We start from the raw sequence: 27,791 nt of genomic DNA on the forward strand, positions 1-27,791 counted from the left end.
AGTAATCCATCATGACATATGGAGCCTCTGACTTAATTTGGATTAAACAGAAGTGAAAATAATTGATATTCATTTTAATTGTGGTTTTTGATTTGTTTTTAAGATTCTACAGTTGTGGGTTTAAATAGTGTTTCACTGGCAATGTTTTCCGTAACATCTAATTATCCAGTAATATTTTTACTTTCTCTGTCTACTTAACATCTTTTAATACAAAAACACGGTGGACCGCCTCATATCCTGAATTCCATTTCCACTCATTTAATGTTACTTTACAAAGGAAAGTAAATAGTAAACATTTTTCTTTTATTTGAATAAAAATCAGGTTCGACAACAATCTAAGAAATGTGATTGCATGAAATTAAAATCAACAGTGTCTTCCTTTCTAGTTTTTTTCTGTTCCTCTCCATCTCTGCACTAAAGATCAACTAGCCAGAGCAAGTTAAACCTCCCAGTGTTATACACTAAGATAACTGTTTTCGATCTCCATTTCGCTGTTTTTTTTTGTCTCTGTCTCCCCTGGAAGGCACTCTGTGTAATTGTGTTGTCTGTAATGATTTGGTTTCACACAGATTCCTCAGAAAAGTAAAATGTTCTCTCACCCGAATGATTCCCACCAGACATCTTTACTCTCTAATGCACCTCCTTTCCTCACTCGGTTTCTTCAATCCTAACATGGTTTTCTCTTCATCTCTTCTTCACTAAACTTCATCTTCCCCCATACTCCCCAGAGAGAACTCCAATGGAAATGTCTAATCATGTTGTACTCTTTTTCTGCCAGAATCTACAGATATGTTGGAAAATGTAATTTTCCAACACATCTGTATATATATCTATATATATAGAGATCTATATATATATATATATATATATATATATATATACTGTATATATATAGTGTTGTGTTTGAACCCCTTGACTTTGACATTCCTAAATAAATTCAGTGAGAGTATTTGCCTTCAAATGTTTGTGTCATGAAGCGGTGTGTTGAGGTGGTGAGGCAGATGCAGATGGAACCATGTTAGATGAATAATGATGATTTTTAATGGTGAAACTCAGTCCAAACAACGAACAGCAGGCACGTGGAAACACTGACGACAACTAGACTCGACATTGACGAAACATTGACGAGGACCCGACGAGGAACAAAGAACACAGGTGGAGTTAAATACACGGGAGGGTAATCACAGAGACGAGATACACCTGGGAACAATCAAGGGGAGGACAGGACAACGAAGAGACTTAAGGACACAGAAAACTCTAAATAAACACAGATCCTGACAGTACCCCCCCCCCTCAAGGGCGGCTACCAGACGCCCACAAAACAAAAACACAACAAGGGTGGGCGGAGGGGCGCTGGACGGGGTTCCAGAGTCCAGAAAAAACAAAAAACAACCCACCATTGTGGGCGGAAACACAGGAAGGGCCAAGAGTCCAAAAACAACAAAAAACTACCCACAGGGTGGGCGGAGGCAAAGGAAACACTAATAGTCCAAAACAACAAAAAACAACCAGCCCAACCAGGGCGGGCGGGAATGCAGGAGGCAGAAACCACGGAGGTGGTCTGGCGGCCGTCCGCAACGTTGGAGGCGAGAACCACGGAGTTGGTCCGGCGGTCGTCCGCGGTGCTGGAGGCGAGAACCACGGAGGTGGTCCGGCGGTGGTCCGGCGGTCGTCCGCGGCGCTGGAGGCGAGAACCACGGAGGCGGTCCGGCGGTCGTCCGCGGCGCTGGAGGCGAGAACCACGGAGGCAGTCCGGCGGTCGTCCGCGGCGCTGGAGGCGAGAACTACGGAGGCGGTCCGGCGGCCGTCCGCGGCGCAGGAGACGGGAACCCTGGAGGCGGTCCGGCGGCCGTCCGCGGCACTGGAGGCGGGAACCACGGAGGCGGTCCGGCGGCCGTCCGCGGCGCAGGAGGTGGCAATGGGGAGTCCCGGGGGCCGCCCTCAGACGGCGATGACGAGCCCCCCGAGGCAGGGTCTCTGGTGGAGCACAGGGGGTCTCAGTGGGAACGCCGGGAGTCTGAGTCGGAACACTGGGAGTCTTATGAGGAACGCAGGGGGTCTTGGTCGTCGGGGTCTCGAAAGGAACGCAGAGGGTCTCGGGAGTCGGGGTCTCGGAGGGAACGCAGAGGGTCTCGGGAGTCGGGGTCTCGGAGGGAAGGGTCTCGGGAGTCGGGGTCTCGGAGGGAACGTAGAGGGTCTCGGGAGTCGGGGTCTCGGAGGGAACGCAGAGGGTCTCGGGAGTCGGGGTCTCGGAGGGAACGTAGAGGGTCTCGGGAGTCGGGGTCTCGGAAGGAACGTAGAGGGTCTCGGAAGTAACGCAGAGGGTCTTGGGAGTCGGGGTCTTGGAAGGAACGCAGGGAGTCTCGGAAGGAACACTGGGAGTCTCGGAAGGAACACCGGCTGGAACGCCGGCTGATTCGGCCTTGGGTGCGCCGGCTGGAACGCCGGCTGATTCGGCCTCGGGTGCGCCGGCTGGAACGCCGGCTGATTCGGCCTCGGGTGCGCCGGCTGGAGGTGAGCCGGAGCGGAGCCTGGGAACCGGCTGCGGGGGCGAGCCGGAGCGGAGCCTGGGAACCGGCTGCGGGGGCGAGCCGGAGCGGAGACTGGGAACCGGCTGCGGAGGCGAGCCGCAGCGAAGCCTGGGAACCGGCTGCGGAGGCGAGCCACAGCGAAGCCTTGGAACCGGCTGCGGGGGCGAGCCGCAGCGAAGCCTTGGAACCGGCTGCGGAGGCTAGCCGCAGCGAAGCCTTGGAACCGGCTGCGGGGGCGAGCCGCAGCGAAGCCTTGGAACCGGCTGCGGGGGCGAGCCGCAGCGAAGCCTGGGAACCGGCTGCGGAGGCGAACCGCAGCGAAGCCTGGGGACCGGCTGCGGAGGTGAGCCGGAGCAAAGCCTTGGGACCGGCTGCGGCTCCGGAAGGCGACGAGGGGCCGGGTGCACCGGCGGCTCACGTCGCTGTCTCCGAGCGGGCAGCGGAGGTGGCGGCTCCGGAAAGCGACGAGGGGCCGGGTCTGCCGGCGGCTCACGTCGCTGTCTCCGAGCTGGCAGCGGAGGTAGCGGCTCCGGAAAGCGACGAGGGGCCGGGTCTGTCGGCGGCTCACGTCGCTGTCTCCGGGCAGACAGCGGAGGAGGTGTTTCTGGAAAGTGACGAGGGGCCGGATCTGCCGGCGGCTCACGTCGCCGTCTGTGAGCTGGTAGCGGAGGTGGCGGCTCAGGAAAGTGACGAGGGGCCGGATCTGCCGGCGGCACACGTCGCCGTCTGTGAGCTGGTCGCGGAGGTGGCGGTTCAGGAAAGCGACGAGGGGCCGGATCTGCCGGCGGCTCACGTCGCTGACCTCCCGGACGGAGGAATCGACGGGGGCCGTATCCGGGGGGTGCCAACACCAGTCTCGTCCCCCGGAAAAGCTCCCGCTGCAAGTCGGCGAGAGCCTCCGCCAGCTCCCTGTCCTCCCTGCCGGACCTCCGCCACGGGCCGCTCTGCCCTTTAGGCGGTAACCTCACTCCAGCTGGGTCCATCATAGCAGCCTCATCTTTCGGTCTGGTCGGGTCCTACTGTCATGAAGCGGTGTGTTGAGGTGGTGAGGCAGACGCAGATGGAACCAGGTTAGATGAATAATGATGATTTTTAATGGTGAAACTCAGTCCAAACAACGAACAGCAGGCACATGGAAACACTGACGACAACTAGACTCGACATTGACGAAACATTGACGAGGACCCGACGAGGAACAAAGAACACAGGTGGAGTTAAATACACGGGAGGGTAATCACAGAGACGAGACACACCTGGGAACAATCAAGGGGAGGACAGGACAACGAAGAGACTTAAGGACACAGAAAACTCTAAATAAACACAGATCCTGACAGTTTGCTGTAGTGAATAATCCAACTGTGTGTAATTTAATCCAGTTATTGTGATGCTAATGCAACATCTTTGCAACAAAATATAGAAAGAGTTGCATAACTTCAATTTATGAAATAAAACCTGTGTAATTTGTTAAAATCAGAACATCTTTCTGTTTTTTTCATATAAAAATACAGAAATATTCTCTACATATGATTTAATTGTAATCACAAATCAAGCATTGTAGATAGTTCCATTAAATTTAGAGTCAACGTGTGCATTCTCTGTGAGTGTTATTGAAATGCACCATTCTTTACTGTGGCCTCTGCTGAAAGTTATAATTTTCTCATATTTATAAGCAAAGTCATACTAACAGGGAGACCACAGTCATTTTGTGAAAAGTTAATTATTCTGGTGAGATACATAATCATTTACTAGATACTCTTCAATTTCAAGTTTATCCAACACTTGGACTGATATACACCTTATTTACTGGAACATTTAGCTGTTAGTCACTACTGTATATACTGTGCACTGTTTATACCTGTGCCTGTATATACATATACTTACAGATTTACAAATGTACATTAATAAAACTTTAATGCAAACAGCAATTGGTTGCTTTGTACTTGTGACATGTGCAATGACAGTAAAGTTGAATTCTATTCTGTTCTAGTTTTAAAAATGCGTCTTAATAAAAATGTACATGTAAAAACATGTGACCATAGCCAGGAGGCTAATTTGTTTTTTTATTGTGGGACAAAATTAATTGTACAATTAAATTTGTTGCAAAAATCTGTTGTCTACAGAGCAATTCAGAAATGGAATAAAGTTAAAAAAGCATTGAATTCTCATTTATTAAATCCAGGTTTATGTATGTAATTTGATTAATACTGTCCATATTTCATGATAGCGTTATGCTTTGTATTAATAATTTTGTATTTCATCAACTGGACCCTGTGAATATTAGTAACCACTTTGGTGAAAAATTATAAAAAATAAAAGTTTGTAAAAAAAATGTAATGTTAATGATGCATAGTTTGTATATGAATACTTCATTGGAGCCACAGTGTGTCTGTTAAATGATGGTGTATGATAAATTAGCATCTGGTCAGTTTCTCTACTTTTTCACTAAGCTTATGCTTACTACATGTACACATAAATTACAGCAAATAAATTTTTAATTGTTTCACATTAGCATCTACCAGCAGATACTGTATTTATATTTCTTTGCAGCTTTTATGCACAACAATCTTTCTTCTGGCTTCAGACAGATTCATGCCTATGCTTAGTAGCTAATGCTCTAGACAAACATCCTATGGCTTTTTATTTTCTGTTACAGTTGAGACACTCAATTAAAAAGTTTGTTAAAAAATATTGTGCCAATTTTCAAACATCAATCTAGTAGTATTTATTATATTCATTGAAGAAACATATTCATATTCATGGAGAAACAATTCATTTTTGTGCTCCAGAAATTGGAAGCAGACTTCTGTAAAATTGCAAAAATTAAAAAACTGATTTCCTTTACAAAAATACTCAAACTTACAGTTGTTTTTGATTCATAATAATTTGAATATTGATCTATATCTTTGCTGTATATCTGCTTGGTGATTTTGATGATGGCATTTGACAAAATGACGTTTTATGCATCTGTTTTTTTTAAGTGTAATAGTCCATTATTCTGAAGGCAGGACTGTAACGCAGTTTTTAGCCTCACCACTGGGCAGTTGTTTTATGAGCAATATTTTGTTTTCAATGTAAAGCATCTTATGAGTATGTATGAGTATATGTAAAACATACTCATAAGAGCACAATCCACCTTCGAGTACAGTGGTGGTGGTAATGCCACCACCACCATATTATTCTGCCAAATGGCAATAAAATCAAAAGAAGAAGAAATGTAGATCAGCAGAAGTAAATGTTTGGGAGAGAACTAAAACATGCAGGATGCCGGCCCTCAAGGATCCACTTTGGGACCCCTGATCTTAAGAGTGATAAATGTGGTGGGATGGTGTTCCACCCTCCCCACTCTGCGCACCAGGTGCAACCAGAAGCGCATCGTTGATTGGTGGGGTGTGTGTGCCTTCGTTTCCCCTCTCGGCTGCCTGAGTGACTTGTGTGCTTGATCGGCTCATCTGAGATAGTAAGTGCCATTTATACTGTAACGATTCTGTGTTTTAGTTCTGCTGGGGTTCATGTGGTTATTTGTATTTGCTATAAGTTGCAATGTGATCCTTTTTGTTATATGTAGTGTTATGGGCTTCCCCTGTCTGACTCTACTGGCTCCCGCTCACATGTGATAGGCCTGTCATGTGGGCGGAGGATCGGTGGAGCGGGAGTACCAGGACCGGAAGTGGGGTGAGTTCAGAGGGGAGTTAGCAGTGAAGCTAACAGTTGTGTTAGAGCCATAAATAGGAAATATTTAAGTTATTTGTATGATGGTTTGTTTTTTATTTTATTATATTTAGTAAGAAGACTGATATTTGTTCAGGCCATTTTTATCGTGAAATTTAGATTTATTTTGAAAGGCTTGCTTCCTGTCGGGCCATATGTTGTATTAGAAAAACTATTGACGGATTACCAAGACACGCAGCAATACAGTTTTTGACCGTGTAAGCTGTGTATGTTTTGGAAAAGGAAAAAGAGGAATTGTAAAACTGATGTATCGTCATTTTTGTATTTGCATTTTTCGCTATTTTTTACAGATAAAGAATTTTTTTGTTAAAATTCACGGTTTGCACGCGTCCTTTACTTCCAGTGTCTAAGGAATGACACAGATATTGGATCTGTTGCCATATCAAGTTGAGTGTGCCCGTTTGTTAGAGGCGTGAGCTGCAGCCTCAGAAATAGCAGCTTGTACTTATTTCTAATAAACCCTGTTGGCGGGACTACATCTGCGGTGTTGGCGTCATTACAATACCATCTGTCCCTGGGACTGTGGTTGGGTTTTGGGTGCTATACCAGCCGTGCATTTCTGCAGCGTTGCTCTGCTGGCGTTAGCGGCTGCAGCTGGAGGTTGTTGCGGCGTGCGGCTTCCATCTAATCTTTGCCTGCTGATCAGCTTTCTCCCTAGGTAGGCTGTGTTTCCACTCCTGGGTAAGCTACCTGCTATTTAGATTTTAATTTAATCTACCTGAATCCACAGTTAATGAGTTTTCTGTTTTAGGGTCATGATTGTTTTGGAGCTGCAGCGCTTTGGACGCTCAGCTGTCTTGTCTTGCCGGTGTTTGTTTGGGCCGATCTCGACTAAACCTGTTACTGCTTGGGCAGGTTGAGTGGGCGGGGCATGACTCCTCTGGCCCTGTTGAAAGGCATTTGAAACTGTGAATAAGACTGTCATGACACCGTCATAAACATAACACAACACCTGTCATGAACATGACGTCTTCATGAATATTTATGAACAAATTTATGTCAGATCATGATTTCTTGGTTAATGTCAAGTTGTCATAACAAAGACATTTTGAATAATGTCAACTTTGTATTAAAAGTGTCATGATTTACCGAATGACACTTTATGACAACAGTCATAAATATTCATGTAGACTTACTCATGTTCATGACAGGTGTTATGTCATGTTTATGACGGTGTCATCACAGTCTTATTCACAACCCATCAAATAAAGTGTTACCTTGATATCATATTGGAAGTGAAAAAGTTGTATGGTGATGGCCCTCATCTAAAATCACCCATTCATCCATCGTCTACATCTGTTTATTCCTGCATTGTTCAAAGTGCTGTCACTGGGCGAGGTTCACCCAGCTCAAGCTCAAGCCACAAATCATATCAGGCTCATAAACAAAATATAATATTTCTCAGTTTGTAAAATCGACGTGAAGACGTCAATATGCTAAAATGCTTCCTTCATAGGAGATTAAATAAACCATGAAACACTTTATCTGCCCAAAACCAATAAATGATTTATTAGTAAACACACTAATATACTTCCATGAATAATTGAATCAATAAACGAGATATAAACAAAGATGAAATCTAACCCTGAAAGGAATTTAGATCAAATATCCAGATTTTCCATCTAAAGTATTTATCAAAGAAAGATGAGCTCAAGGTTCTCATGCATGATTTGGATGGATCTGACTCAAGTCTGAGAGAAGAGTGTGTGAGAAGAGTGTGTGAATCTAATCCTCACACACCAGGCCTTAGAGGTGCAACATGGAGAAGAACGCAGCGTGTTTTTGGAAACGATTAAAAAAATGTGCACCCATATGACAAGATGCATTATCATAGAAAATGGTGTTGTATATGCCAGGCCAATCGGCGGTACGAGCAAACCTCCTTGTTTTGCCATTCCAGACCCTGAATTTTCCCTGTGAATAAGCTCCTTTTAAAGAATGCCAGTTTGAGTGGAGAGCTTATGAGCATAAGCCATTAAACTTTTCAAACACACCATGTGATAAGTAATTGTGTTTAGCACTATCTTGTTTCCTGCTGGGCAGTAACAGTTTTCATTAAAACATATTTACTTCCTACTACTGCTGCTTCTTTCGGTCTCAGTAATAAAGTTTTGGAGCATGTGGATTTATCATATTTTACAAACGCTAAGAAAACCTCTCCCAAGCATAGTGTTCTGTGAATTCAGACACAGACACCTGTGTCTGTCTTTGTCGGGTCCTCGTCTCATTTGGTTTCTAATCTGTCGTCTGTGTACCCAGTCCGCCGTCTCGTCCGTTGTGTAAACGGTTGCTACCGGCGTCGAGCCCTGGCTTCCGCTCGGCCGTGCTGCCCGTTGTTTGGACCATGTTGGACTGTTATGCTGGACATTCATTATTAAAATCATTTATTTATCGCATCCTGGGTCTACAGCGTCTGCCTCACCACCTCTACACCGCACTTCTTGACAAAATGAGGTTGAATGTGGGTCACAGAACATCCCAGCGTGTGTGAATATGGGTCAGAATACATCATAGTTGGGCTTAATCTCCCTTCCTCTCTCCCAAGTGGGATACCGGGGAGAGAGACAGATTATCACACCCTGCTGGCCCATATTCTTGCCTTCCTCCTGTTTAATCATTTGCCCGTTTTCAATGTATTCATCTCCCAAGGCCCACAGCTTTTGTTGTGATCACTTCTTCTGACTGTTTATCTCCACAACTAACTGCTTTCACTCCAACAAATCTGTTTTTAAGGACAACCTGAGCTGCGTTTCCACCATAAATGCACACAGAACATTGTCAATAATCCGCTCATGTTGAAAACACACAATCACAATCAGTGTTACCATTAAATAGGACATTTAATTAAAATCACATGTGAATAAGTTTGTTCACATAACTTAAAAAAAATGGCATTATCCTCCAACTATCTGGTTATCGCCAGTAGTAACAAAAGGCTGGGATTCATGTGATGCAAAAAAGGTGTTTCTATCGAAGTTTTGCAAAATAAACAAATTTTTATATGCCCAAAAAAAACACCTCATCCTAGCACCAAAGCTCTTTATTACAAAACAAGTTTTTTTTTCTAAACTGTTTTTTTTTCATGAAGCAAATACTTTTAAATATTAAATTGTGCAATTATACAGTCAATGGAAACAGCTACTGTTGAATTCCAGGATTACAATTTGTGTATACTTGTGTATATTTACTAACCTTAACTGGTTGTGTTTTTATGAATGTATAATTATTGCCATTGTCTATGTCCATAGTTTCTGTGTCTCATGACAAAACAGAAATAAATGCCACAGCCATATCCTATCTCATTACCTTCTATGATGTTTTTGTGAACTCCTGGAAAAGAATTTTACTTTGTTTTTATATGTTTGCCAGAAAAGCAGATGAGAAATGTCTTTGTGACGGGAATTATTCCTATGAGCAGGTGCAGAAGGCCTTGGAGATTTCCAAGATGTCCTGTGGTCTGGTTGTGTCAATGCTTGGAGAACAGAAAGAAAATCTGTTTAAATAATTGATGATAAATCATAGTTTGATATATCTATAAAGTCTTTATTCTCTTCATGAAAACAAAAAGGCAACAACAATCAACAGAATTAAGATTTTTAAAAATGGGTCTATCAAACTGGGACTGCAGTAAAACACTGATTAATTTGACTTTTAATGTAATGAGGAGAAACAAGAATGGATATTTTCAGTTTTTCATCTATCATCTTCCCTTTGTTTATAATTTTGCCCATAAATCTGCATAACTTTCCATACTTTGGGACAACAATTGATATTTCTAATTAATTCTAAAATCATTATAGAACTACACCATATTTAAGCTAGCGTCGATATATCCATTTACTGAAAGAATTTTCCCTCTTGATTTGACATCTAAACACGTTAGCTCCATGAAACCAACGGAGCTTGGTAAATATCCCAACAAGGTGACTGTTTGAAATGAGCAGGTATCAAACCCAAAGAACCTTACAGTGTTTAAACCAGGCCAAATGTGGGTAAAAGTATGAAGTGGCGTGTAAATTGGAGCAACACACCGCCACAGTGCCGGGTTGACAATTTGAACAGGAAAAAGAAAAAAAAAAGCTGCATTCAGTTTGAACTTCTATCCACAGGAGGACTGTGTAACCCGGGTGTAAATTTTAACCTTTATTTCCTCCAATTTTCCAGTCTTTTAACCTTTTTATATCTCAAACCTCGCGATGCTTTTAATAGAATGATTGGCGATTCTCGCGAGACTATTAATTAGCCAATTGCGATTGAGTATTGGGGTCACATGTACCGCTGCAGTGTTACCTGCTAGGTATATTAGCTGGAGCGGGGAGGCATGAAGGTTAGAACACGTTGGAAGGAGCAGAGCTGCAGGAGCCAACTGGTGTGAGCCAGAAGGGAGATGAAAAAAACCCCGGTAGGGTGAGATAAAACTGCGGAACTGGCCAGGTTGATGGCGAGCTAGAAGTGAATTCTTTCTTTGGCATAGAGCCAAAGAAAGAATTCACTTTTTTGGGGTGATTAAAGACTTCAGTTTCCCACCAGGATTTGAACCAAGCAAAGTATAATTATCTTGTTGAGAGCCCTAATTGATCCCAATTTGGGATGAATGGACTAACAGGTGTGGCCTCTCAATTGTGGAACTTTGGGAACAACTGATTGATTTAGTTTCCTTTGTTGTGTTTTTTAAATTTTTTTCCCTTATGTTGTTAATGGCCATTTGGTTGTTCCCAATGCTATTGTAAATATGTATATATATTATTCACATTGCAAATATAAACAACTCGCAACTACAATTTCCAGCCTACCTGCTCTTTTTGAGTCGTACTTATCTTCTGAGGAAAAAAACTAGCCATTTACCTTATTGGTCAAAATCCAATTATATTGAATAACAATATAGAATATTGTTATTCTTATAAATATGCTACAACTGTCCGTCTGGAGTCCAGACTGATGCATTTACTGTCCATATCTGTCCATAGAGTTAATAAATTATATTAACTCTAATTTTTATTGACCGCGACAGCCCATTGGTTGATTTTTTGACGGACTTATCCAATGAAATCCCTCAGTCCTCTTTGGCCCGCCCCTCCCCTCTAAGGTTATAAATAGCGCCATTTCAGTCAACGGTTGCTGCTAACTGGAGTCCGAGAAAATGAGCGGATACGAGACGGGACGGGTTAGAAAAACTACGACAAAAGCTCAAAAGCACATAAGCCCATTCAGAAAAATGTGTCAAACTAACCGATATGTTAATTACCACACTAACTTTGACCGTTGGAGGAGATTCAGTAGCGGACAAGGAGAGGGAATGAGCGATTCAGGGGCTTTATTATCGTCAGAGGAGGAGGATAATGAGAGAGACGTGACCAGAGACAGATTGAGGAAGTGTTCAGATTAGCTGCTGCTGCCCGGTAAAAGGAGTGAAAATGTTCATAAAGAAAAAGTTTCATGCAGACAGGAAGGCAGTTGTGTGTGAGGGGGAAGCTAACACTAAGCTCCAGGTAGTCAGAAAAACTCTGGAGTAACACAAGAATGATGATGATGATGGCCCATGGAATTAATAATGAACACATTCTGAGATAATCTAGTAATAATTGTTAATTTCAACAGAAAACATAATAAGTAAGGGAAAGCAAATGAAACAGTCAGAAAACAGCTTAAAAATGACTTAGACACATCTATAAGAAATACTGTCAGGGAGAGTTGTTGCCAAACTTTGGAAATGTTCAACATATGATTGCAAGAATGTTAGGGTTTTGTAGTTAAAGTTTGCCGTTAGTAATTACTTCAAATGAACTTGTTGCACTACAACCCTGTTAAGGTGTCCATGCTTTATGTTAAATTATTCTGTATATGTACATCTATATGGTAAACTTATTGTCAGTTAATCAGTTTTCATAGAGTTAAGAATAAATTATACATTTTCTATAGTTTGCTTGTACTTGTGGGGTTTGTAATCAGAAGAAAAAAAAAAAACAGTGGCTGGTGAAATGTCTGAGTGGCCGGTAAAAAATTTTCTCTACCAGCCACTGTGGCTGGTGGAGAAAATTTTTAATTTCCACCCCTGACTTTAACTTCCTATTCCAGGCCATCTGTGAGACAATCTGCTCAGAAGATCTTTCTATTTCTCAGTGAAGCTACCAAAGAATCCGCTCAATGTGGAACATCCACACAAATAAAAGTCAGAGCAGTCATAATGACATATCAGAGAAATCCTTTTGAGTATAAAGTCTTACTTAATTCTCATAAATATGACTTTAATCTTGAGATATTATGACTCTATTCTTGTAATGTTATTTTTGACCCTAACAATCTGCTGTAAAATGGTTTTGTTCAAACACTCAACCTCTCTGGAACTTCTCCTCTTGCTCCAGTAGAGCTAATCATCCTTCAACAGGCAGACCATGGCTTTAAAACCAGTTTCCTTTCACTGTCACACACCTGTGGCATGTATTAATTGTTTGCGGGGCCCTGATGGAGACCCAGTGAGCTGGAACAGCCTTGGTATTAGCTAAGGCAGCAGGCCATGAAATCTGCCCGTTACTCTCACACACACATGCTTCCTATCCATTTAAATAAATCTAAATAAACGACCTCACACTGAGATTGGATGAGAGTGCAGGCATGCGACTGGTTGGGTAGTCAGAGATAGGCAGACAGACGGATAGATGGGCCGGCACTTTACCTCCTAAGGTAACGTGCCGGCGAATGTAGTTTTTCCTCTTCTATTTCCATAAGCATGGGAATGTTATGATGGACATCTTAGTGTGGGGAAGGAAGGGCTTTGTGCATTTCTGATGGATGATGTGAGCAGTGAGGTGGAACAGGACCAGGTTCCATTTCAGTTCTTTCCTCGTGATGTGAAAGCGTGCCGGTGCTCTGATATGTAGACGGCGCTTAGATCTGATACGAGAGGGCGGGGCATCAACACACATCCTCAGGTATTCATCAGCATATCTAGTCACATTATGTTTACTGTAATTATAGGACTTTTATTAGATAGACAAAAACAAAGTGCCAAGGTTTGCAGTACAGGTGGGCATTTATCATATGTTTTCGAAAAATTAGCTGTCTTACAACTGACCATATAAATGCAAACTTTGAAAAAAAGTATTCGCTGAATGGAAAAACACCAGTTTCGAAAAAACAAGTTTTTTGATAAATGTTTTCCTGCCAGGTTGTTTTTTTTCAGTATCAAGACTGGTTTCTGTCATGAAACTCTGATGGAAACACTTTTTATGCATCACAGGAGTCACATGATCAACAACCGAATATTGCAGCTAGCGCAAACCACAAAGAAAAAGACAACAGGAAGTGGTTGGAGGATGATGGCACGGATTGGTTTTTAATGGTTTTTCATTGCGTTTCTTACTTAATATAAAAACTGCAATGCAAAATAGTTTTTTTCTACATAGACATTAGCAACTATATATTTACATAATATTACAATGTCACCAGGTGACGCTGAATTATCCAATCACTGAACAGATGCTGAGAACAGATAAATGTGTGGTTGTCTCAAAACTTTCTGAACAGAAACAAAACTGAAGTTATTGTCTTTGGACCTAAAGGTAGAATTAAAGATCTAGAGCTATAAATCTAGAGTCAACGCACACCTTCAGTTATTCCAGCTGGAAAATAGAGATCAGTCTGACCTCTGACTGCATAAAGACGGTTTCAAAGTCGGCCTTCTATCGCCAGAAGAACATTTCCAGGATCAGAGGATAATGTCTCAGCATTAGAGAAACTCATCCTGGCATTTATCTTTAGTCACATTGATTACTGCAGCAGTATGGGGAATTTTTCTGCCATAATCCAAGAGCATACGTTCAGTCTGAGAGCAGGACTTTATGTCTTTCTTCACAAAACTTGTAACGCTTGTACTCAAAACTTCTAATCACGCTCACACTTAGTCTCTGCTCAGACGTTCTGCTCGCTTACAAAACATGGAACTGCCATTTTGGTAGAGTCGCCTAGCAACCTCTCAACCAGTAGAATAAAAGTGTTGTCCTGGGTGGGTTTGTTTTCTTAGAGGGTGTGCCTGTGTGGCTACTATCGATTGTAGTGCACTGTCAGATACTTTTGTTCATATCGACGGACTAATGATGAGATCTCGGGAATAACGTTTATATAAGTAAGATGGGTTATTTTTGGACTGGTTTTAGACAGAGGAAGTCTGATTTTACCTGTCTGAGACAGTGGTGGGACTATGGGAAAGTTCAAATAAAACTGCTGAGTCAGCAGCACACTCTCAATGTCACCCGTGACATTAGCAGATTTATCAGAGATCTGGAGATTAATATCGTGGAATTAGAACAGCTTAGTGAATCCACAGGAAATCGAGAGCACATTGAAGCTCTCAAATCTAAAAGGCTAGTTTTAGCAAACCTGATGGAAAATAAAGTCCAAGGTGCATTGGTCAGGTCCCGGATCCAAAACATCACAGAGATGGATGCTCCCTCTAGCTTTTTTTTCAGCTTGGAGAGGAAGCACGGCCAGAGGAAGCTGATCCACTCTCTGCTGTCGGACACAGGGTAGCAAATGAGTGAACCAGATCAGATCAGGAGGAGGGCTGTGGAGTTTTACAGTTCTCTGTTCCACAGTGAGTACAAAGAGAATGGGGAACTGTTCCAGGAGTTCTGCAATGAACTACCCCAGGTCTCCGAGGAGACCAACACCGAACTGGATCGCCCCCTGGGGCTTCAGGAACTCCACACAGCCTTCCTCAGCATGCAGGGCCAGAAGTCCCCAGGCATTGACGGGCTCACGGTGGAGTTCTACAAGGCCTACTGGGACATTCTGGCCAAAAACCTGCTCAATGTATACAAAGAGAGCCTGCTCAGTGGTTCACTCCCTTTGTCCTGCCGCAGGGCAGTTATCATCTTGCTGCCCAAAAAGGGGAACCTGCAAAACATTAAGAACTGGCGTCCTGTGTCCCCTCTCTGCACCGATTACAAGATCCTCTCCAAGGCCCTGGCCACGAGGCTGGGAAAGACTATGAGCAGGTCATCCACCGGGATCAGACCTATTGCATCCCCAGCAAGTCCATGGTAGATAACATCTACCTAATTTGGGACGTTTTGGAGGTCTCTGGGTTCATTGGGTTTACAAACTGGCTTGATTTCACTAAATCAAGAAAAGGCTTTTGACCGCATTGAACACGGCTTCCTCTGGAAAACCATGAGGGGTTTGGGTTCAGCGAGGGTCTTATTGCCAAGATCCAGGTTCTGTACAGTGACATTGAGAGTGTGGTGAAGATCAACGGTAGTCTGTGTGCTCCTTTTAGGGTGTGTAGAGGTGTTCGACGGGGCTGCGCGCTCTCGGGGATGCTCTACGCACTCTCCCTGGAACTTCTCCTTCAGAAAATACGCTCGAGTGTTTATGGTCTGGTTTTAGCTGGTTTTAATAACAATATGGTTTTATCTGCATACGTTGACGATGTTATTGTTTTTATAAAAGTTCAGCAAGATGTCAGTGTTTTAACCATGATCACAGAAAAGTTTTCTGTCTTGTCTGCTGCGAAGGTGAACTGGGGAAAGAGCAAAGCCCTGGCTGTTGGCGAGTGGGCTGCTGGGCTCCCAGTTCTCCCTCAAGGTCTTGTATGGAAGAAAGATGGTTTTAAATATCTTGGTGTTTTTTTAGGCAGTAAATATATTGTAAGTAAAAACTGGGAAAACATTGAGCAAAAAGTGAAAAACAAGTTGTCAAAGTGGAGGAGGCTGCACTCCCAAATGTCCTACAATGTCAGGGTGCTAGTTTTAAACAGCCTTGTTGCATCACAGCTGTGGCACAAGCTCTCCGTTTTAGACCCACCATCTGGTTTACTTGTGAAAATACAGTCAGAGATGGTAAACGTCTTCTGGAATGGTCTACATTGGTTGCCACAGTCTGTCTTGTTTTTACCAAGAGAGGAGGGGGGTCAGGGCCTTGTCCACCTGGCCAGTAGAACAGCTACTTTTCGTTTACAGTTCCTTCAGAAGTTCTTGACAGGATCCACTGTGTGGAGGGATGTGGCCAGCTGCATTCTCAGACGTGTTACTCTTTTGGGGCTGGATGGTGCTCTGTTTTTAACTGATTTTAGTCTTTTAAAGTTAAAAGGGTTGCCTCAGTTTTATCAGTGTTTTTAAAACGTGTGCTTTTTTAAACTGCACAGATCGAAAAAGCATAATTCTCTGCATTGGCTTTTAGAAGAACCGCTAGTGTGTGGAGCAAGACTGGACGTCCATGACAGCACCGTACTGGACCTTTCTGAGGCTTTGTCCAGGTCCAGGACGGTGACCCTTCTGCGGCTGGTGCAGGTGGCTAGACTGGATTTTTCTAACGTCCAGGAAGTTGGCTCGCTGCTTAGGGTCCGGTCTGCCAGACTAGCAAGGGGCTTCCTGGAGCGGGTGAAGGAGCAGATGACAGCTGGGGAGAGGCAGCTCCAGCTACACGTCACAGAAAAGTGCCTGCCTGACCCAACTGACCCATTCCTGGACATGTTCCTGGATCCTATTTTTGAGGAGGACAGCGGTCCCCTGCAGCAAGTATGGTCCCAGGGATGGACTTATGTAAAACAGACCCAAAAATACTGTACAAATGGTGTACAAAAATCCTGAAGAGTTCTCCACAACAGAGCAATCAGTGTGTGGAGTGACAAACTTGGAGGACAAAACCTCAGTGGAGGACTCTATATAAAATAACTCCAATAAAAAAAGGGACTGATTACCTTCAGTGGAGGATTCTGCACGGCGCCATTGCAACAAACTTGTTTTTATGGGTCATCAGTCCTGGGGTTTTAAATGAGTGTCCTTTTTCCAAATTGTCTGAGAGTGTGTTTCATATTTTTATGGGTTGTGTACGTCTCACTGGTTTTTACATTTTTTTTAATGAGCATTTTTAGCCTTTTTGGAGTGATTTTTACCAATTCCGTTTTTATCAACGGTGTGCATTATAGTTGAGCCGCCACATTCAAATACTGGATTTTAAATTTTTTAAATGCAGAAGCAAAAATGGCTATTTATTTAACTCGAAGGGACAAAATGCAGGCTGAACCTCAACTTGATGCCGTGGCTCTGTGGAAGTGTAATATCAAGACCAGGTTGAGGTTGGAGTTTTGCTTCCACAGAGCCACTGAGGATTTGAAGGGTTTTTTACAACTGTGGGGCTTTAAGAGTGTTTTGTGCACCATTTTTGATCAGGAAGAACTAAAATATAACAAACTGCTAATGTAAATATTTATTGTCTTTTTTTTTTTTTTGACCTGATTATGTAACAGTTTATTGTTAAATTATTGTACAATAAATGTTTTGTTAAAAAAAAAAAAAAAAAATCTTCCTTCTTCTCTCTTGCTTTTCTTTTCTCAGTCGCTTATATTTACTCTGATCTCCCAAAACAAAAAAGATTTTTCCTAAACAATAGATAGATAGATATCGAGTGACTATGTTGTCTTTGGTTGGGTGAATAAAATCCTGCCTAAGATCATTAGCTGTCAGCAGTCAGTAGCATAGAAAGAATAGACGCCTCATTGACCGCTCTTGTCTATTGTCATTGATGATATTTAGGGTGGCCATCTTAGAGCGGTTGACTGCTCCACTCAGAGTTAAATGTTTGACAGGCGGACTGAAGTATCAGTGCATTTAATCAATCATAACTCGCTAAATACTAAGCAGATTTGTACTTTTTTTTGCTGTAAACCTTATTCAAACAACCATCATACCAAGGAAATTTATTTTTTAAAGTATTTTTGAATTTTATTGTTATGAAGCCTAGGCGCAAATTCAAACTGGAAGACTCTTTTATCCCCACCGGGACCCGTTAATTGAAGCGACCTGCCCACAATCGTCGACCTATCAACGCCGGACCAAGCCACGTCACGTCCAATCATCGACCAAGTCCCAGCTGATAAGGACCTTCATTCATGGCGTCCTTCGCTCTCCAGCCGAGCTCAACCCACCACCACCCCTTCTCCTCCATTCGCCCGGTCCTGAGGCCCGCACCCTTCTTCAACCTCCACCACCAGTGCCGGGCCCTGGGGGATGATGTTCCTAACAGCATCGGGGATGCTCATCCGAAGCCTATCGCTAACGCTGCGATAACCGTTATCCCCAGCCAGGGCCCGAGCGCCAAAGACTTTAAATTCTGTTTGTCAATAAACTCTTCTAATTGTCTTCTCATCTCCGTCTGAGTCTCTCCAGATTGAAACATTGTTCGGCATATTTAAATATTCTTAATGGGGAAAACAGAATAGATTTGAAATAGAATGTTTTGATGATGCATTTTACAAAGCACACAACCAGTCATAGTTTTTAAATTTATTATTTAGCAATATTAATGCATATTTATATAAATAAACAAACACAAATTAATACAATCATAGAGAAACAAAGATGATTAAATAATGATTAATACTGAATAATATGTATTAAACTACATAATACATAGTTTAATACTATGTACTATAGTATTAAACTATAGTACATAGTTTAATATGCATATATACACATATATGCATGTGTATATATGCACATGCATATATACATATTATTTATATAGATATTATTCATGTTTTCCATCCAAGGAGTTGTAGCCCAGGATTCTGCTACAATCGATAGCAGCCACACAGGCAACCTTCTAGAAGGAAAAAAAAACACACGCAGCACAACACTTTCATTCTATTGACTGAGAGGTTGCTTGGAGACTCTGCCAAAAAAGGCAGTACCATGTTTTGTAAGCGAGCAGAGAGTCAGAGCAGAGACTAATTATGAGCGCGAGGAGATGTTTTGAGTACAAGCGTTACAAGTTTTGTGAAAAAAGACAAAGTCCTGCTTTCAAAATCAATATGTAAGCAAAAGTATTAGAAGTTTTGAGAACAAAAGACATGAAATCCTGCTCTCAGGCTGAAAATGTGTGCTCTTGGATTATGGTTGGAAAATTCCACCAAGTGAGCAGAGTTTTGCAAGAGAGTTCTGCTCTGAGCAGGGACTAAGTGTGAGCACGTGAAGAAGATTTGAGTACCATCATTACAAGTTTTGAGAAGAAAGACATGAAGTTCTGCTCTCAAAATAAAAATGTAAGCAGAAGTATAAAACATTTTGAGAATAAAATACATGAAATCCTGCTCTCAGACTGAAGATGTGCTCTTGGATTATGACAGAAAAATTCCCCCATACAGCAGCACCTTCACAGGTCTCACTAACAAATCAATGGTCCAGCTTCAACTGGACCATTGATTTGTTATTTATTCCAATATAATATTTTTATATTGGAAATATCTTTATATTTCCAATATAAAAATATTGGAAATAATGTATAAAACATTGAACAAAAAGTCTTCCTTCTGGTATTCAGAAATCATTTAAGCTAAGAGAGAATAAATATAATTTGCGAGGTTTTTTTATATTTGAATGTGCAAAAGAGAAGAGCCAGATAAAGTCTAGATGTGTTTCAGTTATTGGTGTGAAACTGCTGTTGTTGCGCAATAGCCAGCCCCGCCCTAAACCTCACAATTCCCATAAACTGACTAAATGTGCGGCAAACTAGCGGTATTGTAGAGGGCCGCACTGGGTTAACGCGGTGAATTTCTAACTGTCTGACTCGTGCTTCATTATACTCCAAGTCGCTTCAGTTGTTGCAATCATCAATTTATTCCACTGCGACAGCCATACTTCAGACTTTACAAGGACTGACACATACTGACCAGGCTAAACCATACAATGTGGCTAACAATAAACGACATTACAGCACGGTCAACAGAAATTATGACCACCACCGGCGCACCCGCTTCCTCATACATACAAATCAGCGCGCCAGTATGGCTCCCATTCATACCGTAGTGACAGTCACGCCCACCTAAACACACCCACCACCCAAGTGTCAAAGCCGTGTGCTCCTGCCACATCAGTAATTGCTCATTTCAATCATAAGGCTCTTACACTGACTACTGACCAGCTCTCCGTCTAACGGGTCCAGAGAATCTCTAAAACCCTCGAGTCTTACCCTGAGACAGCTCTAGGAGAGATAATCTATCTAAGCTGGTGTCGAGAGACTCATCTAGCCTTTAACTACCTATATTCCAAAAGTTGACCTTTTTCAGTTAAGAAGCAATCAGCTGAGTAGCCCTCGCAACTGCATAACTTCAATAACCACTCTTGTTAACGGTAGCTCTTTCCCTATCAACAACGTGCACTTGTTACAGGCTAGATAGCTTTTAGTGGCTCAACATAAGCCCCAAGGTCATTATTTTACCAACACTAAAGGAATGTCTGAAGCCACCACATTTTCTAGAAACATGTTCATAGGCTTTACACCAATTTAGAAGAACCAAAAACAATAGATGACTCTATTAATTTCACTGTCCACAAATCTCATTAGAATTTTAATGCATCTTTATTAAGCAAGTGTTTAGCAGGGATAAGTGACAGACAGATTAATTATCAATGATAACAAATTCAGAATAAAAATCAAAATGATTAAGAACCACCTTCATCCTTCCCTAACTTCTTTCCCTAAACTGTGTCACTAATTTACTGAGTGAGGCTTTGGGGTGCAGTTCAACTCATACCCAGATGGTGGATGATCGTGGCAACAGAAAACTTCGATGTCCTTGGTTAGAGTCTTGTCTTTGTACGGCAAAATCCTCTTCTGAATAGAAGCAAAGCAGAACTGGTTGTTGTCTTCCAAACTCTCAGATCTTCATCACTTAGTGACCTTTGTCAATTCACCAAGTCTGCTGCAGACTTGGTGAATTGCAGCACCAAGTCTGCAAACAAAACAGACTTGGTGTCTGAGAGTCGGAGAGTAATGTGAATAATCTCAAAGCCCTGAGATCTTTGGGTTGAGCGCAGAGCAGCAGGGGTCGAATCAGGAACCAGTTTGAGGGTCAATGGGTTTTGTCCTTTCTAGCAGTGCGGAGTCTTCACCTCCCCGTGGCTCCAGGGTGCGGTCCTCTGCTTATCTTCTGTCTGCATCTTCTTGTTGGCTTGACTTCAGCACTGGAGACTAAGAACACTTGTTCCTCTTTTCATGGGTTTTTATACTTTATCACCCCATAGTTGAGTATGGGGTGATGGCTTACTTGACTTCTTGAACGTTCAATGGCTTTGTGGAAAGTATCAAACCTCCCCACAGCAGTCAACGACTTGCTCACTTCTCCTTTTTTGGTTGTTTGTCTCACTTCCCTAATTTGGTTTAGAGGAAACTTTCCCATTCCTGTTTGGAGTTCCCCTGCTTCCTGCTCAGCTCAGACCCTTGACTGGCCCTGAGCTCTACTCTATTTATAACACAGCATGAGAACAGCATGTCACTATTCTTCACACAATATATGATTACTTCAGTTACAATTCTATATATGCTCTATGATCATCATAAATCATTAACCATAATAATCTTTCTGATTTAATTCTTCAAACATGACTTCTTTTAATAATCATCTGAGTTTAATTCTATTCACCATTTTATTCATCATGTTATTCATTTCTTGATCTGCTTTTTGTTACATCAACTCTTTGTATAATCATTAATAAATGAAAATACAAGAAAATTTATTTTATAATCATCAGTAAATCAAGATTACTTATGTCTCTCAGGCTTTTATGATCTGTTTTCTGCGTTAACCTGGAAAGATCTCACCACTCTACCAGTTTTCACGACACTGTGGAATGAATTGAATGATGATTGTAAGTTATCTCCTTTCTTGATGAACTTTAAAAGAGCTTCAAAATGTAAAATGATAAAATCTTACGATGTTATGTAAATGTATATATGTATTGTGAAGATATCTTGGTAGATATACTGTATGTACCAAGCTATATCTACCAAGATATATAGGTATAAAAATAGGGTAGGCAAGAATAAGCTTAGCTTCAGCCAATTCCTTTTTTGGTAAATTATGGGTTTGTTTATTGTTGTTTTATTTTATTTTTTTCTTTTATTGTTGTCTGTGTTTAATGTGGACAATTTACCAAAATAAAGTGATTGATGATGATGATGAACTTCTGACAACCCCATTTAGCATTGTCACGGCTCAGAATGATTGACAGGTGTCTAGCCACACCCCCTCGGTTTGCGGCTCATTGGGGCTAATTTTGGTCGACCCAGGGCCAGCCCAGGGCCACAGGATTCATCCAATCAGGATGGACTGTCCTCGAGCTTGAGTGTGTGTGGGCATGGTTTGGCGTAGACTGAGTGGGTGCAATGGCGAGCAATATTAGCATAAACAAATTGGATTATTTAGCCTTTTTGCGTCCTAGAAAAGTCGTTGGAGTGAGCTAAGGTAGGCCTCATTTAAAAACATATTGTATCTTGTTTCATTTTATCAGGATGATTGTATCCAGGAGTGTTGGAGAATTAATACAGGGGAATTAATTTGGACAACTTCAGTGGCTATATAGCCACTGAAGTTGGCAACCACAGAAACATACCAAGGACCAGCGTGGTCCTTGGTATGTTTCTGTGGTTGTTTTTTTATGGATGACTATATCAGGATTTATTCTTATTTTGCAAATTTTATTTGGAATTTTAAAAAAGAATATATATATGGAATTATATCATTGAATTCAATGAGAAAGTGTGTCCAAACCTTTGGTCTGTATTGAGTACAGACCAAAAGTTTGGACACACAGTTGCGTCCAAACCTTTGGTCTGTACTGTATATATATACAGTATAGACAGTATATATATTAGCCCATCCTTCAAATATCACCACCAGCCGCCACTGATTAGCACCACAATACATTAAAGATCTGCTACAGTTAGATCAGCCTTCCGGAACCTCTCAGGTCTTCTGGTTCTAGTTCCAGTTCTGGTCTGCTCTGCATCCCCAGAACCAGAACCAAACAACGAGAATGCATAGAAGCATTCAGCTTCTATGCACCAGAAACCTGGAACAAACTTCCAGAAAACTGTAAAACCACCAAAACACTGACTTCCTTTAATTCCAGGATAAAAACCCATCTGGTTAGAGTTGCTTTTGAAACATTACTAATGCAAAATTGATCAGTAATCTTATGTGTAACAATGATTTTAACAACAGCACTTGACAAAATGTAAAATCTGTCATTGGTTATCACAGCTGTTGACTCAATGATGTGTTTATGATGTTTGCTTTTTAAATTTTCACAATGAACTGAACTGCCGAGTTGCTGAAATGTGCTATGCAAACAAAAGTAATTGATTCATTGATTAATTGATTTTGCCCTTGAATTACTTTTTTCATTGTAATATTGTGACTTTTTCTAAAATTGGAAAAAAGTTAAATAAAATTCTTAGTCGTACAGGACGGGTGACATATATTGAACATGAAAGTGTTGCATTATCTCTGTGTTCCTAACAGTTCAAACAGAAAGCAGCTGTTGAGAGGAAGAGTCAGAGAGTAATGTGAATAGTAGATCAGACAGTGGGAAGAGAACAAGTAAAGAGTCTTTAAGGGAGCCTGGAGAGACATTAAAAAGGCAGCAAAGTCCACTAGATAAGTAGCAGAAGTGATATGTACGACAAAGTAAGGGGAAGGTCATTTACATGAAAGACAATCATATCATGAAAATACGACATCCATCCATCCATCCATCCATACATACATACATACAGTACATACATCAAAATTTAATCGGTGGGGTGATTTATGACCCTAATCATTAATTGCTTTTAATTTCCGGTGTCCGTATATGCCCCCCTTAAATAAACATTCCATTCCATAAAATAAACATTCCATCCCCCTAAGTAAACATTCCTTTGACATCTGTTAATCCGATCATTGCAACACATTGTTTTCGGTAAACTCCTTCTGACCTCTGAGTTTTAAAAAGAATACAATTAATGTTGAAAAAACATTAAGTGATAATCACTAACCAGAATAATAAATAATATACAATATAGTGGAGTTGGGCACATTCCAACTCCAAGGAGCAGTTGGGCACATTGAAAGACATTAAAGCTACGATGGTGGTCAAACCTGAGATGCCGCTCAAATTTTGTAAACACAGCCCTCTTCCATTCGCGATGAAGAAAAAGGTAGAAAAAGAACTTGAAAGACTGTAAAAGTGTAACATTATTACACCTGTGAGACACAGATAATGCCGGTGCTAAAGAGGGACACTTCTATTTGCTTATGTGGGGATTACAAAGTGTCATTGAACCAAGCCCTTGAAGCCCATACCATGTTTGGAGGAACTACTAGCAACACGTAGGGGGGGAAAGTACTTCTCAAAGATAGATCTGGTAGCAGCCTATCAACAAGTACTGTTGAATGAGGATTCCAAGAAGTACACAACTATCAATACTCATAAAGGACTGTTCGTTAACAACAGGCTTCCTTTTGGAATCGGCACAGCTCCATTGGTTTTTCAGTGCATTATGGAAAACATAATGAAAGGGTTACCAGTGGTGGTCTACCTGGATGACTTGCTCATCGCTGGACGCTCAAAAGCAGTACATCTGAGCAACCTGGAGAAGGTCCTGCAATGCCTTCAGAAAAATGGCCTGCGAGTAAAACATTCCAAGTGTGAGTTTAACAAGCCACAAATTGAATATCTGGGACACGTCCTGGATGAACATGGAGTCCACCCTTCAGAAGAAAAGGTGAGGGTAATACAGGATGCTCCTGCTCCTACTAATGTGAAAGAACTTCAAGCATTCCTGGAACTTGTTAACTATTATGGGAGATTTGTGCCAATGTAAAACACGGCAGTAGCTCCACTTTACAAGTTACTGAAAGACAGTTTGACTTGGAGATGGACTGAACCAGAGCAGGCAGCATTTGATAGGTGCAAAGGTCTGCTGACAAGTGATAGTGTGCTAGTGCACTATGACTCCAACCTACCACTTACCTTAGTGTGTGATGCTTCTGCATCTGTGATGCCAAGTGGGGAGGACACCATATGGCATCGGTGAAGTTATACACCGATGTCACTTGGCATTGTGTGCCAAATGGGGAACGCTTCCCGAACGCTGTTCCAAGCAGGAAAAAAGTACTCTCAAATAGAAAAAGAGGCTCTTGGACTGATTTATCGAGTAAAAACGTTTCCCCAGTACCTATGGGGCAGGCATTTCACCTTAGCAACAGACCATCATTCCCCACAGCAGATCCTGATGAACATGTTTCAGAGTTCGGTTATAAAACAATTTAGAAAGCTTTAAATATCTAACAGAGTCCCGTTCAATCTTAGGCTTTTCGGATTTTTGTGATTTCAAGATCACAGAATTCACTCAAAATCAACAGATACCTGTATTTTTTCACAGCAATGCAAAATTGTGAGTTTTTATAACTCACAATTAAATTTTCTTACTACAATGGTCAATAACATTGGGCTTAAGTGACAGCTAAAGCTCACCTGCAGGTGGCAGTATTTCTTACTCTTGGCCATTGCTTTCCTACACAATTTATCTTGATTCTCTTTTCCCTTCACTGTGGCGTCTGAGATTTCTCCCATGGAAATGGAGCGTCTCCGGTAGATTTTCCACCAGGCCAATCAGCGAACAGAAGAAGAAGTTGTGAATGAAGGAGAAGATGTTCTGCAGCATTATAGTCTGTCTGCCTGGGAGCGGAGGAAGTGAATAAAGCAGTTTACACACAATTTCTGCTAAGTTTTGTAGCATAAAGCTTGCGCATTACATACGGCAAACATGACTGGGTACAATTTTAAACCTCAACAGAGACAACACTTCCAGGAAGCAATTGTTTCTGAGAGTAGCTGAGAGTCCAGACTCTCTGTACAAAGCGATAGAGATATCTGTTAGATATAGAAAGCTTTCTACAGCGTTGATTTTTACCAGACTAGCTCACTGCTGCGTTAGCCTTATATGATGCCAAGTTTTAGTTTGTGATCAAGATGGCAAGTAACAAAAATCAAGCTGTTTCAGCTCATTAAAGAACAGAAACGTTTGTGTGTCCAATCTGTCTGCTTATTAGTTTTCTCATCTTTCTCATGTAGATTTTGGGAAGTGGTTTAATGAGGAAAAAATTTCAGAAAAATTCCTTGCTAATATTTCTAAAGTACACCACTTTCTAAAGTACACCACTTTGATTACAAAAAGATCAAATTTTGATTGCAAAAGAAAAAAATACAAAAACAACCATAAAATCGATTGACTTTTGGAAGAGAAACATGGTGGTGGTAGCATCATATCATAAAATGTTTTTCATCAGCAGGGACAGGAGAGATGTTGATGGCAAAATGCTGTAAAAAATACTCTAGCTCGTATGAGCTAGAGTATTTTACAAAGAATGCACAAAGTAATACACGGTTGAAACATTGTGGATTCTTTTTTGTTAAAAAGCAAAACAGGGCGTGCCGTGGTGGCGTAGGGGTTAGCGCGACCCATATTTGGAGGCCTTGAGTCCTCGACGCGGCCGTCGCTGGGTTAGGGTCGACGATATTTGCCGCATGTCTTCCCTCCTCTCCTTCCCCATTCCTGTCAGCCTACTTTCGTAAAAGGGACACTAGAGCCCACAAAAAGACCCCCTGGAGGGGTAAAAAAAAAAAGCAAAACAGAAAATAAAGGGTATTATTTTCCTTCTAATTATTCATCATAAATTTCTGTTTTTTGTTGGTCTCACACATAAAATCCTCATGACATAAAGTGAAGCTTGTCGTTTTAATGTGACATATAAAAAAATCTAGCTAAATACTGTACTTTTGCAGGGTTTTATATATTATTGTTCATATTTTTATGCTTGTGTACTGGATAAAGCAATCTGTGTTTGTCCTTTTTTTCTTTACTTTAATTTTATTTCTAGTTTTAACACAATAAAAATCTTCATTTATTTTCTGATTTGACCTTTTTAAAGCTGGTGCTTGGAAAGATCCAAAACTACTTTGTTTTATCCCATTAGGATCTGCTACATTTTCTATCAAACTGCTTTAAAATGCGACCCTTTGCTGTCTCCTCTTCTTTCTATTTCCCAGACGAGGCTGTCTGTCACCTTCCTCCTCCAACATTAAATGAATCACAGTATATGTGTGTTTTTTCCTGGAAAAAACACACACATACACTCCTCTCAGTATCCGAAGTGGAAATCATACTTCCTGTAACTTCAGGGGACAAACTAACAAAAACAAACAAAAAAAACCCTGAGAAATTTATGCCTTACCTGAGCAGATCAATTTTATCAGCATGAACCCCTTCACTGTGTTTCCATTTGCTGCATCTCAACAGGCAGGAGCCAACTTGAGCGGGGCTGCAGTGGGGACAGAAAGAAAAAAGGGAAGGAAATCAGAAGCACATTGGGAGCAAAACAAAGAAAATTGAGTGTAGGCTGAGTCAGCACCCCAAGACAACAAACAGCAGCTGGATGGACAGCGAATGACAAAAATGAATGAAAGTGAGAGATGAGAAGCTGTGCTGTCTGACACAGAGGGAGGGAAGCTGCAGAAACTGATGCCAGAGTCACAACATCCAAGCCAAGCTGTTTATAAAGCCCCAGGCTGCGTGTGTGTGTCCAGGTGTGTGACAGAGGCAGTCCAGTGGCCGCCTACATCCTCTCTGTATGTGTGTCTGTGTGTGTTCATTGCTCTTTCCAGAACATGGCCAAAGGGTTGAAATGTTCCGATCGATGGCTCAAACACA

The 27,791-nt window shown here is 41.7% G+C and overlaps 1 protein-coding gene and 1 long non-coding RNA gene across 2 annotated transcripts in view; one reads left to right on the forward strand and one right to left on the reverse strand.

Annotated features, from left to right (window-relative positions):
- The window catches only part of bean1 (brain expressed, associated with NEDD4, 1), a 61,504-nt gene that overhangs the window by 20,717 nt on the left and 12,996 nt on the right, over positions 1 to 27,791 (reverse strand). The window contains exon 2 of the mRNA XM_032553673.1: positions 27,316 to 27,402. Within this exon, the coding sequence (XP_032409564.1) occupies positions 27,316 to 27,340 (25 nt within the window). The 5' untranslated portion in view covers positions 27,341 to 27,402. The remainder of the gene's footprint in view (positions 1 to 27,315; positions 27,403 to 27,791) is intronic.
- LOC116713498 (uncharacterized) lies at positions 5,922 to 6,738 on the forward strand. The gene is made up of 2 exons (XR_004337879.1): positions 5,922 to 6,243; positions 6,648 to 6,738. It is a non-coding gene; the product is annotated as an uncharacterized LOC116713498 (long non-coding RNA).

This window comes from Xiphophorus hellerii, chromosome 22 (assembly GCF_003331165.1).
Source record: "Xiphophorus hellerii strain 12219 chromosome 22, Xiphophorus_hellerii-4.1, whole genome shotgun sequence".
Lineage (NCBI taxonomy): Eukaryota > Metazoa > Chordata > Actinopteri > Cyprinodontiformes > Poeciliidae > Xiphophorus > Xiphophorus hellerii.